At 39.0% G+C, this 13,685-nt stretch overlaps 1 protein-coding gene across 2 annotated transcripts in view; it reads right to left on the reverse strand.

Annotated features, from left to right (window-relative positions):
• EEIG2 (EEIG family member 2) overlaps positions 1 to 13,685 on the reverse strand; it is a 39,240-nt gene that overhangs the window by 13,438 nt on the left and 12,117 nt on the right. For both annotated transcript variants that reach the window (XM_074961220.1, XM_074961221.1), the window contains exons 2-5: positions 7,787 to 7,907; positions 5,546 to 5,575; positions 4,799 to 4,915; positions 3,226 to 3,272 (exon numbers count right to left, since the gene is read on the reverse strand). In XM_074961220.1, the coding sequence (XP_074817321.1) occupies positions 3,226 to 3,272; positions 4,799 to 4,915; positions 5,546 to 5,575; positions 7,787 to 7,907 (315 nt within the window). The remainder of the gene's footprint in view (positions 1 to 3,225; positions 3,273 to 4,798; positions 4,916 to 5,545; positions 5,576 to 7,786; positions 7,908 to 13,685) is intronic.

Genomic DNA, 13,685 nt, shown 5'->3' on the forward strand with positions numbered 1-13,685 from the left:
CCTCTGGAATGGTGGCTGAAGCATGAAGGGGCACATGAATGTTTAGCTTATCGGGCACGTAAATACCTTGCAACACCGGCTGCAAGAAAGTGCCATGCGAACGCCTGTTCTCACTTTCAGGTGACATTGTAAATAAGAAGCAGTCAGCAGTATATGTCCAGACAATTGCTAAGACAAACAAGTTTGTTTACATTTACAGAACAAGAAGTAGGACCAAGTGGATTTCTAGGCGTTGAAGTTTTACATTGTTACATAACTGTACTCAAAAACAAACAAAAAAAATCTACATTTGTAAGTTACACTTTCATGATAAAGAGATTGCACTATAGTACTTGTATGAGGTGAATTGAAAAATACTATTTCTTTTGTTTATCATTTTTATAGTGCAAATATTTGTAATAAAAATAATAATGTAATTTGTAATAAAAATAATATAAAGTGAGCACTTGCACTTTGTATTCTGTGTTGTAATAGAAATCAATATATTTGAAAATGTAGAAAAACATCCAAAAATATTTAATAAGTTTCAATTGGTATTCTATTGTTTAACAGAGCGATTAATTTTTTTAATCACAGTTAATTTTTTTTAGTTAATTGCGTGAGTTAACTGCGATTAATCGACAAACCCTACTTTATTCACATGGGGACTGAACTTTGATCCAGATTAAGGCTCAGAAAGTAGGAAAATAAGATTAGAAATCTTCAAGGAGAAGACATCTGAGACACACTAACAAAATAAGAAGGAAGACAGCAATTTTTTCAGATTACTATTATTCTCCTCTTTATTCTAGACTAGTTTTTAATCTTTGAGTGTCACCTAAGGTTTTTCTATCTTGTCCCATTGGATATTGTTTGAAAGAATTAAAAGAATAGTAGCCAACAATATAAACGGAAGAATTCTATACAATATTTTGAGTTGGTGCTCAGCACAATATACTGTTAATAAAAACATATCATGTGACAGAATCACACCCCATCCTTAACTAGTTTAGTTAGACTATCTGTCTCTCTCTTCCCCCATTAAGTGCCCATTATCCTGGATTTATAGCTTGGCATGTAAACAGTGGTTGAGCCTAAAACTGGCAATCTAAGATTTCAGTTCAGAGAGGAGGGGATTTATAAATCATCCTAACATCTAGTTCACCTATTTTGAAGTTACAAATGTGTACATGACATGCAAAAGTCTTACCAGTTCAAATACTGTCTTTTTTTAAAATGAAGGCAAGTATATAATTTTGTATTGAGTGTTAAAAGAAAGCAGCAGACAGCAGACCATTATGGGAGGGAAGGAAAGATACTTCTTTATATGAACTTCGAAGGATTAGCGTTTCTCCCACCTATCCCTAAACAGTAGCTCTTTATTTTGGACAATTGCTAAACTGGCTCAAGGGTCATGATTTTAAACATTTGCAGTTGCTTTCACTTTTTGACAACAAAATATTTTGAGAGATGTACATGTAATCAAACATTAACTTCCCAAAACCATGTTCAAATTTAAACTAAAAGTCATATCTAGAACCTTGCATTTACAGGATGTAATTTCATTTGAACTGCAGCCTGGATTGAATAAAAACCTCAGTACAAATAAAGTTCAAATTACTTGAATGGTTTAAACATAAGCCTGACAGGTCTGGCTGAATAAGACAAAAGTGTTTAATAGCTAAGGCTGTGAATCATTCATGGAGGTCATGAAAATCATGGCTTCCGTGACTTTCTGTATAATCCGTGAATTTTGCAGTGCTAGTGCAGCTGACCCCAGGACCACCCCAGCAGCAGGGGAAGCCCCGGGGCCAGCTGCACCAGCCATTGCTCTGGCAGCCCCAGGCACCTTGTCCCTGGTGCTGCCCCAGGCTGCTCTCCTCCCGGACCAGCAGCAGGGGCACTGGGCCGCCCCTCAGCCTCGCCCAGCAGAAGCCCCAGGCTGCCCCGCCTCCAGCAGCAGTCTTCAGGAACATCCCCTTTCCAGCAGGTAAGATTTAGTCACAGGTATTTTTAGTAAAAGTCATGGACAGGTCATGGAGCTGTGACTTTTTGTTTATTGCCTGTGACCTGTCCATGTCTTTTACTAAAAATACCCGTGACTAAAACGTAGCCTAATTAATAGCTTTTAAGTGCAATTAGAAAATCTTGCCACAAATTTCAAAAAGCCATTTGGAACTAGAATTGAAGATAGCTTGTCATTTTTAAGAGACTGAAAGTGCTTTGTACATCTTTACAAGCCAGAAAAGTAACGTTAGGTTTTGTGCTGTTCTGGTAATATGGTATGTCTTACAATGATGCATCTAATATTTAAAATCTTTTCCATTTAATGTTAATGAAAGTGGTCTCAAAAAAGCACATTTTAAAAATAAAAAACTAACCTCCAGAGTCCTACAAATATGATTTATGTTGGTAACGCTGCATAGTATCTCCATTCCTACTGACCAGGTTATCTAAATTGTGTTTAGCAAACTGTGGCTTTGCTGGAAACAGGAATTTTCCCAATTGCACTTTTACAGTTAGGCCACCTGCCAAGCTTGTATGACTCAGAATAAAAAGGAAAGGAGGCAAAATTTATCTTACTCATAACTACATTTTTCCCTAAGGTGCAGCATATGATTTTCTGCTATGTGGTTAGCTGCAGAAGTAAACACACAGTAAAGTAGAGCTATTATATTCCCTTAGCTACAAATCAAACACGAGGCCACAGAATCCTTGTAACAAAACAGTGTATTTTCCTCACTACCACCTCCCTTCCCAAAGCATGCATGACATTTTTTGCTATCTTACACAATGTCCTTGGTAACAAATCTTTCTTATACGAAATCAGACCACACAAACTTTTGAATTTTAAAGAAATCATTTATAAACCTATAAGGTTTAGTTACTGAAAGATGTAGTAATACGTTTTCTAAACGCAGGCATCAATAGAGTTCCTCTCCACCAAGCAAGTTTACATAGGCTTTATGCAGGGAACAGTGATTGCCTCAAGTGTTTTTCTGAATTTCTATACCGTTACACCTTTAAAATTTGATACAATATTCAAGTAGAGAATAATAAAGTATTTCAAGGCAATGAAAAAACTGCCACTCAACTACCAGTATTTATATTCTATTAGTCAATTTTTCATGTTTCTTTAATATTGTCACTTTGAAGATAAAGATTTGTGCATGCACAACTTTAAACAAGAGTTGAGCCACTAAATTACAACTGAAATTCAAGACTGCATAGCGTTCATAAACTTACGTTTTAAAACATGGGTCTCCGGACATTAGCTGCATGCTGATCAATACCTACAAATCAGGAAAAATAAGACACATCAGCAAAACAAAGAAAACACTGTAAGTCAGCAAAGGAGTTGGTGTGTGATGTTATATGGTGTGTCAATAAGTAATACTCACTAGCAAATTTGCATTTAAATTGAAAGTGTGTGTGTGTGTGTGTGTGTGTGTGTGTGTGTGTGTGTGTGTCACACACACACAATGGCCACATGGTTCTGTAAAGAAAACTAATTTTGTCCAAAATAATACTGGTACAGAAGAGAGTTAAACCACTATAAATCTTACATGACAGTTTTTTAAACAAAGCAAAAGCTACAAACTAGTGTTTGAAATCAATTACATTATCTCATTTCTACCTTAGGATTCTATAAAAGGACACTAGACAATACAATAAAAATAAGTATCAACAGTAGGGGGTTCAGGAAAGAGAAGGACTGTAGGAGATCTCATCTGTCCCCCTAGATCAGCAATGTGGATGTACAAGGAATTCCATTTGTACATACACCAGCAGCAGGCACTTTACTTCACCGAATCATCATTTATCAAGAGTTGCTTATTAAATTGTCAAGAGACAAAAAGTGGTTGTGCTACCCTCATTGGGAAAGTCACGGGTGAAGGCAACCACAAAGGCAAATAATGACATCAAACATCCATAAACACGGCGAGTCAGGACTCATTTGACCAAAAAGTTGACACCATGTTTTCATGAATGTTTCCTGGAATAAAGAAACATGTTCTGGAGAAGCCTACGACTGTCTCAAACAAGCAAAAACTGAAGACCTAAACTGTATAGTTACCTGTGTGACTGATCAATCCCAGAGCCCCAACATCACAATTTAATCAAATTACACAAAGCTGTCCCAAATTCTACTGATCCAAATGGATTAGAACAGAAAAGGATGGTGGTTCTAGATCACTCTCAGGGGTTCAAGATTTCAAATATTTCCACAAATTCTTTGGCACTGGTTAGAGAGTGAGTAGAATCCATCACAATCCATGACTGAATATTAAAGCTGGCTCATTCTTTACAGAATTAGGCAAGCCAACTAAAGAAAACTACCCTGAAAAGAATTAACTGCATAGTTACAAGAACATATAACTGTTACAGTATTTATATAAACTATGTCTACACTAGACTCTTTGCATTGCCCAATTCCTATTGGAATCAGAAACTAAAATTAATTTAATACTTAAAAATAGTTCTCCTATATAGCTCACTAATCAGAGTTCCAAAACTGGCAAAAATAATCCACCAATTTGTTACTTGTATGGATGTCACTTGGTTCTCAAAAATAAGGCTAAGATTTTCACTGCATTATATTACTTACATGTCCAGTCTTCCTCCAGTAAGAGTGATTACTGACAGAGAGGATTTTCAGCAACAGCAAATATATTTTAAACCTTGTTAAACGCTTGGCTGTAATGTTTGTGGTTTTCAGTTCCACAACATATTAGTTCCTGTTTTTCCCTTATGCAGTTAATAAAAATACACTTCTACCTCAAATAGTATGATGGAAAAAAAAAAACCCACGAATTACTTTGAGAATGGAATTATCTTGTCTGGTATTTTTGGTATCATAACCTTCCAATAAACAGCGACGAGTGGTATTTCCCGATCCAGCAAACTCTGCAAGGTTTAGGTCTGCAAAGCCCAGCTATTAAGAGAGAATGAAGAATTAGATATCATAATATAATCCAGGGCCAGTTACTGTATGCACAATAATTAGTACTAGTTATTAGCCTTTAATCACACTTGAATGAGAAGGATTCACGCAGAAGGGATGGACTCAAAAAAAAAAAAAGAAAAGAAAAGAAAAAGAAGGAAGTTACATTAGAAAAGAAAAACCACCACAAAAAAATCAGGTCTACAAAACCTTGTAAATATTGTTAGAATTGATACTGTTTAATATGATTAAATGCCAAATGCTGCTCAGCTGTACTCTTAGTTTCAACTTTCACCTAAAAAAACCCTAGGAATGCTTTCTAAATATTTAAAATCCCATACATGCAAAAAATATAGAAGTAAAGACTTCCATCATTCTTGAGAGGCAAAGAAAAACAAACTCCAAGAGAGGTGGAGGTGTGGGGGGAACATTACTATACAAAATAAGTATGTCCAAGCTACCGCTCAAATATCAGTACCTCTACAAAAATAGATGAGCTGGAAGATCATTTTTGGTATTAGAACGATAGGTATTCTAGCCTATTATTAAGATAAATTATATAACGAGCATAAGACAGCAAGAAGGAAGTGTCAGTTTATGGAATAGATCATGTCCATTTACCTTTGCGAATGCCTTTCCACCTTTTAACTCCTGCAAAAAGAAACACACACTAGTAACCAAAAAAAGTCATAAAAATTTAAAATACGGACGCTCCCTGAGTTATGCAAGACCCGACTTATGCAAATCCACATGTACAGAAAAAGCTCCATAAGCTAGAAATAGGAGAGTTTGGGGTTTTTTTTTTTTTTTTTTTTTGCACGTAATGGTCAGGTATACATTTCCGACTTACGCAAAACTTGAGTGACGCAAGGCGTTCCGGAACGGAATGATTGCCTAAGTCGGGGAGCGTCTGTATTGCCTTTTTGAAGGAACCCAACACATACACATATTTTAAGAGATATCTGAACACAATATTGCCATAGTATTAGTCTGTTGTATTGCTAATTGTAACAGGAACAGACCTTGTGTGCTTCTCCCAGCTTCTTCTCAGGGCTACCCAGGGACCCAGCAGGAAGCCAAAAGAGATCACCAGGAGGGGAGGGGAGAAGTAAACTGAAGAAACCCAACTTCTCCCCATCCAAATGGTGAAGGGGTGTGCATAACCCCCATCACTGTGGGGCCCACCAACTACATACCCTGGTTTGTGAAATAAGCATTTTTGCAAAAAAACAAAATTTCTAACACCTACCCCTGAATGTTGAGGAACCAGCTGGTAATTAAATAAAAATACAAAAGTCATCCAATGTATTTTCTAGTGCATACAGTTGGAGGGCTCCCAAACAAAAAAATCCCTGCTGCCTTCACGAAGTCACCTCAGGAGAGACAGACAGCTGTTCAGTGCTACAGCACCAGTTTGTTTCTGCTGCTGGGGTAAGAAGTGCAGGAGATGCCCTTCTGGAGATCAGGAAAATCAAGCCAGTACATGGCACAAGTTCAGGGCCTCTAATGGTATGTCTACACTACAACTGTGAACGAGTTTCCCAGCTCAGGTAGACAGACTTGTGGTAGCGGGACTTGAGCTAGCATGCTAAAAATTGCTGTGTGGACGCTGTGATTCTGGCAGAGACTCAGGCTAATCACCCAAGCTCAAGCCCAAGCCCATCTGAGCCACTTGACTTGAGCTCAGAAAGCTAGCCTGTGTCTTTACTGGAGCCACAATGTCCACACAGCTATCTTTAGCATAGTGCCTTCAGCCCTGCTAACACAAGTCTGTCTACCCCAGCTGGGAGGCAATTTCCCAGCTCCAGTGTACACATACCCTAAGCTTGCTGCTTCTTGCTCTGGACTTCTATGCACTGCATCAGTCACTGACCAGGAAGAGTTGGGCGTTTCCCAGGAAGTGAAGCCAGCTGTTTCTGGATGAAAGAATAAGCAGTTTAAATATATTACTTGTCCTTGACTTCGTGTTTAAAAGTGAAGGCATTACTGTTTCCTCACTCTAATCTTTTCAAAAGACTCTGAATTCCCACAGCAGTAGAGAAGATCTGTTTGTGGCAGAGTAGAAAGACGCAGTCACCTTGTTACAACTGCCAGAGGTACAACTGAACACATTCAATCTGCAGGCTCTTAAAAATTTCTGCTACATTTAGTACCTTAATATAATTGAAGATAAGTTTTATAACGTGAGAGTGTTTAATCCTTCTGTAACTATGCTGAAACTGCATCTGCACTGACCTACCTTGGTTATGTTACAACATAAATTATTAAAAGAAAGTTATCTTGTTTGATAGCTATCTGAAAATACCAGTGCATATATAAAAACACTATGAATGTTCCGTTTGAAATCATACAAATTCTTTGGGCTTCATATATTAACATCATACTTGAAAAATCATATAACAAAAGTAGCAATGTACTTATGCTGCTTAAGTTGTGAACCAGCAAAACCACTTAAAAAGAGAGTGTGCTTCTCCCAGCTTCTTCTCAGGGCTACCCAGGGACCCCATTAGGAAGCCAAGAGAGATGACCAGGAGGGGAAGGGAGATCTTGCACACTGGAGGTGGTTCTTAGTTCAGAACTAATTTTAAAATTAATCATAGCTGGCTGTTATGCCATTTAGCTAGCATAAATTATGTTAATTGTTACAGCTCCCTCAAATTACAATATGTGAATTAGAAGTAAGCAAGCAATGGTCAGATGACAAAACTATGTTTACTAATAATGAGTATTTTACGTGGCTACAGGTGCAATTAATTTTATAATGTCTGCTAGCTCTATAAAAATAGAGAGGACAGTAGCAAATGATGAGAGCTACTGTGGGAAAAAAATTATGGTCTAGAAGAGGAAAAATGCTGTTTTTACCTTCCGTACAGATACTCTGCAGATGCAAGGATCCAGAATGCCTGTAGTGGCACTGGCACTCATTTTGCACATAAATAAGAACTTCTTCTTCCAGTGAACAGAGTTTGCCTGCACTACCTCCCTGCAAAAAGGAGGCGGGGAAGAAAAGAAAAAAGGAGACAGACAGCCATTATAAACAAACATCTAAAAAACTACATATGCAGTCAAAACCACAAAAGACCACTGGACAAATTGGAGTAAACATTCAGGCTTGTGCCACTTCAACTCAATTACTTATCAAAATCTTTGTTAAAATGTCTTTATGTGATGAAAAATTAAACAAACTTCTTTTTCCTTTTTTAAAAAAAAGGAGTCTAACCATGTTCAGTACTTCCAGTGTTTAGTACAGCTCTTGTGATAGGCACAGTGCAACATGCTGGGTGGGAAAAAAAAAATTTGACAACTAAGTTCATTTTCATAGAAAAGCAAAATGAAATAGATAAGCTGCATCTCAACCATGCAAGAGTATACAGACTTGACACTAAGAAGAAAGATGACTGGACTAATTGTTAGGTCAGCAGTAAGGGAAAGGATTTTATGTAAATTAGTTCATTTACTGTGCCTAAAAGTGAAGAGCTAAAGCCAACTAGCTTAAGTTAGGCATAACACAAGGAGGAATTGTACAAGCTTCCCCATACAGTTTTGTGCAAGACTAATTAATCCTGACATGTAACATCCCTGCCATTCCACTGAGGGCTCTAACATGACTGGTGGCCTCTAAAAACAACTCTTTCCATTTGACAAAACTGAGAAGTTAGTAAATGGAGCTCTGATGACACCTGAGCAGAATTTCAATCCTTATCTTTATGTTACAAAGATAGAAGACAAATGCATTCACCCACTGCCCCACTTGAGACTCTTACACATTTACGTATGTTTTTTGCTTTTTTTTTTTTTTTTTTTTAAGTGTTATATTTCAAAGTCTTTAAAAACAAAATCAAATGTCAGTTAGTTGAAGGTTCCTTCATTTAACCTCAAGACAAATACAGCACAGGAAGTGGAAGTAGAAGCTTCCCTACACTCTCCTGCCCGTGTGAATCACTCCTGACATGGCCAGGGGAAAATATAGTTCCTTCTTTCCAAAACAGAGAATTACAACCATGAGCTTTCCGTCTAGGTGCAATACCAGGGATTTCATGTCTGAGTGAATAGGAAGGATGCAGTCTTTCTGGCTCATCCTTTAGGAGAGTTTTCTTGGTCACTAGCAGTGGCAGACTGATACCAAACTCTTTAATTTATGTTAAAGGGAATTTACACATTTCTCTCTAAATAGTAATGAGCATATGGATGAAGTCACAAAGAAAAGAACAAAATAAATATTGTAGCATAAGAGATGGTCATTTATTTTAATATTTATATTAAAAACAAAGCCAGGAGGCATGGCACTGATTACCTTAGTGACCATTTGTTCAATCAAGTCACCTATTCCTAATCACAAAGAGAAGAGGGGGATAAATCTAGGGCCCTTGTGTTGAAATATCCTGTTAATGACAGGTTTCAGAGTAGCAGCCATGTTAGTCTGTATCTGCAAAAAGAACAGGAATACTTGTGGCACCTTAGAGACTAACAAATTTATTAGAGCATAAGCTTTCGTGGGCTACAGCCCACTTCACTGGATGCACAGAATGGAACATAGAGTAAGAAGACATACACACACACACAGATCGAGACAGAAAGTGGAAGTTGCCATACAAACTGTAAGAGGCTAATTAATTAAGATGAGCTATTATCAGCAGGAGAAAAAAAAACTTTTGTAGTGATAATCAAGATGGCCCATTTAGACAGTTGACAAGAAGGTGAGGATACTTAACATGGGGAAATAGATTCAATATGTGTAATGACCCAGCTGCACCCAGTCTCTATTCAAACGGAAATTAATGGTATCTAGTTTGCATATTAATTCAAGCTCAGCAGTTTCTCGTTGGAGTCTGTTTTTGAAGCTTTTCTGTTGCAGAATTGCCACCCTTAAGTCTTTTACTGAGTGGTCAGAGAGGTTGAAGTGTTCTCCTACCGGTTTTTGAATGTTATGATTCCTGATGTCAGATTTGTGTCCATTTATTCTTTTGCACAGAGACTGTCCGGTTTGGCCAATGTACATGGCAGAGGGACATTGCTGGCACATGATGGCATATAGCACATTGGTAGATGTGCAGATGAACGAGCCCCTGATGGCGTGGCTAATGTGATTAGGTCCTATGATGGTGTCACTTGAATAAATATGTGGACAGAGTTGGGATCGGGCTTTGTTGCAAGGATAGGTTCCTGGGTTAGTGTTTTTGTTGTGTGGTTGCTAGAGAGTATTTGCTTCGGTTGGGGGGCTATCTGTAAGTGAGGACTGGTCTGTCTCCCAAGATCTGTGAGAGTGAGGGATCATTTTTCAGGATAGGTTGTCGATCTTTGATGATGCGCTGGAAAGGTTTTAGTTGGGGGCTGAAGGTGACAGCTGGTGGAGTTCTGTTATTTTCTTTGTTGGGCCTGTCCTGTGTAGGAGTGGCTGGGTCATTACACATATTGAATCTATTTCCCCATGTTAAGTATCCTCACACCTTCTTGTCAACTGTCTAAATGGGCCATCTTGATTATCACTACAAAAGTTTTTTTCTCCTGCTGATAATAGCTCATCTTAATTAATTAGCCTCTTACAGTTTGTATGGCAACTTCCACCTTCTCTCTCTCTCTCTCTCTGTGTATATATAATTATATATCTTCTTACTATATATATCTTCTTACTGTATGTTCCATTCTATGCATCCGATGAAGTGGGCTGTAGCCCACGAAAGCTTATGCTCTAATAAATCTGTTAGTCTCAAAGGTGCCACAAGTACTCCTGTTTTATCTTGTTAATGTTCATCTTATGTTATTTAAAGCTATTTGAATAGTTTAGTTTTTGAAAAGACAGATAAGACTTTATCTGTTTTAACTGCTTTCTTTTATCTTGCTACTTAATTTTCTTCCACTGTTGTGCAAAAACAGAGTAGTGATGCATCAAAGCTCTGCTAAGCAATCCAGCCTCAAAACAAAACAGAAATACAGTAACTTTGTATTATCTGAAACATGAAAGCTCTACTTACATTTGACCTACAAAGACTTAGAAAAGTATTGCTTACCTAATACAAATTAGTAAGCCTTTTATTGAATACTGCTTCAAGTTCTATTTTATGTAAGATCCCTTGAGTTTCAGCAGGACCTGATTTATATTTATCATCTGTATGAACAGCCAGTAACGTCCTAAAAAAGTTCCCAACAAAAGTTTGATTTTAACACCTAGAGAGCAATTTGAATTGAACTTGCCAAGGCTGGGTACTATGGAAAAAACAGCAAACATGTCAGTCAGTAAAATAGGTCATCAGATGCTTTTTACATGAAAGTAATTTGAAAGCATTAAAAGAAAATGAAAACTAGCTCGTGAAAACAGAATTAACTAGTTATAGTGCAGTGTCATCACAGTCAATAGTTAAGATTTCTACTATTAAAAATTCTTGGGCTGGTTTGTTTAGGGGGAAGGGAAGGTGGTTATGGAGTTTAAAAAGTTATTTATGGCTTTTGTACCTTTCTCTGCTACACACCGATGCTTTTTACATTTGTACTGATGCAGTTACTATTAAGGTAAGTAAATGAATAATTAAATGTGTTCTTTTCTTTTTAATTGTATAGTCGGAGTAAACTCTCTCTTCTAGACACGTTTACTTCTCTTTCTTTCACATACCCAAGTTACAAAAAGTGAAAGCCATTTAGATAAAACAAGAACTTTGGCAGGCTGTTTTAAGTGAGCACCAATAATTCGTTTGCAGTATTATTGTAACCATTTTGGTCCAATGATATGAGATAAAAGATATTACCTGACCCACCTTCTCTATTTGACCAACTTCAGTTGGTGAGAGAGATAGGTGCAATCTTGGTTGGCGATTTTAATAGCCCCCATTCTCAGGTGGGGGGTACGCTGATTTGGATGACGACGGTGAACAGTGACTAACAACGACTTTGTGTTGATTCACAGTGCAAAACAACACGACACATTTCTTTCTGCTAGATGGTCAAAAAAGTACTTGCCCGATCTTTGTTCGGTCTGGCCGCCTAGCGAACTTTCACAATCAGTGAACGGTATAGTACTTGATAACTTTCCTCATAGCCAGCATAGACCATCACTTATTCATATTGGGCTCCAGCAATGGGTGCCTCCCCGAACAGCCTAGTGTGGCCCCGCCCATGCTCTGCCCCCAGGCCAGGCCCCCTCCTGCAGTTCCCAACGCTCTGCCCTGGCTGGCCCAGGCTGGTTGGGGCTAGGCAGTCTACCTCCCGCAGGAACTCAGGGTGGCTGATGCCGGGGCTGGGTCCTTGCCCCCCAGCACACTGGGGCTGGGTCCTCGCCCCCTAGCCACCCAGCATTGGGACTGGGGGCCGTGGTGGGGGTGCTCTTGGCTTCTGCAGGGGAGGGGAGCAGAAGATGAGGGAGAGGGGCCATAGGCTAGTCTCCCCCAACAGCCAGGTCACCAGCCACCCATGGCTCCAGCTACACATCATTTGAAACTCAATCAAGCATTAGTGGAATTTCTGCAAGGCAGACTGAGAAAAGTTCTGTGACGCACTGGAATGTAGTGTGGTTACCATTCCATCACATTGTATCCCAGTCGATGAAGCCTACCATTGATTTCAAGGAGCCATTTATAAAGCCACATGCTTAGCTATACCGCGGGACTGTCATCCAATTTACACGCCTTGTCTGAATGCTGAACGCAAAGCCTTGCTCAGAACATTTGAATTATCTGGTGACCTGGATATCACTGACCGCCTGACTGAGTCTCTGGAAGGACTCTACTGAGAAGCTTGACTTCACCTATTCCAGGAGCTGGGCACTGCTCAATAACCTCCAGGTCAAAATCGCCCTCTGGTTAAGTCCAGCCAGGTTGCAAGCCACCTTATGTGGGTAGCAAACATCCCGCTGGAGAAGCGACTCAAATGCAAAGTATATGATGAACGGAGCCAACTTCAACATCGGAATGTGGGTAGAAGTTAACCAGAGCCATTCATGGTTGATGAGCTAGATAAGACCCTTACCTCCATCAAGCTAGGCACAGGGGTGGGCTATGATAACATCTTGCCAGAATTCCTCAAGCACCTAGAGGTCACAGTGACTTACTAACTTCTACATACGGGACATCAATGAGAAGAAGTTACCATGCACTTGGTGTCAAGCAAAGATTATTGCCATTCTTAAGCCAAGAAAGGACCCCTACAACATGTCGAGTTACCGCCCAATATCCTTGCTGTGTTTCAAGGTTTTTGAGCATTTGATCTGCCAACAAATTGCTCCGAATTTGAACAATGTCTTCCAAGTTGAGCAGGCTAGGAAAGGACGCAGCACCTGTGATCAAGTCCTGGCCTCGACCATCTTTATCAAAAATGGTTTTCAAGAAAATCTAAAGACAGAAGCCATCTTCTTAGATTTGACCACAGTCTATGACACAGTTTGGCACAGAGGGCTTTTATTTAAGCTCTCTCGAGTTGCCCCACTTCAGCCGGTTGAAATAATAGAGCTCTTTCTCTAAAACAGGCAGTTTAGAATACACATGGGCAACTGCTGTAGCTCTTGGAAGTGTCAGATGAATGGCTTCCCTCATACTGTTCAATGTGTACATCAACCACCTGCCAGCTACACTCTCGCGCTAGTTTATCTATGCCATGACATCTGCTGCAGCTACCAAGCACAGTCCTTCTCAGAAATTGACAAGGCCTTGAATGAAGATATGAAGCTCCTGGCAGACTATTGTAGTCAATGGTGCCTGCAGCCAAGCTTTTCTAAGACCATTACTACATAATGATATTCTACCTGCATAATGCAAGCGCAAGCCACGAGTTGGAA

Source organism: Natator depressus, chromosome 8, assembly GCF_965152275.1.
Source record: "Natator depressus isolate rNatDep1 chromosome 8, rNatDep2.hap1, whole genome shotgun sequence".
Lineage (NCBI taxonomy): Eukaryota > Metazoa > Chordata > Testudines > Cheloniidae > Natator > Natator depressus.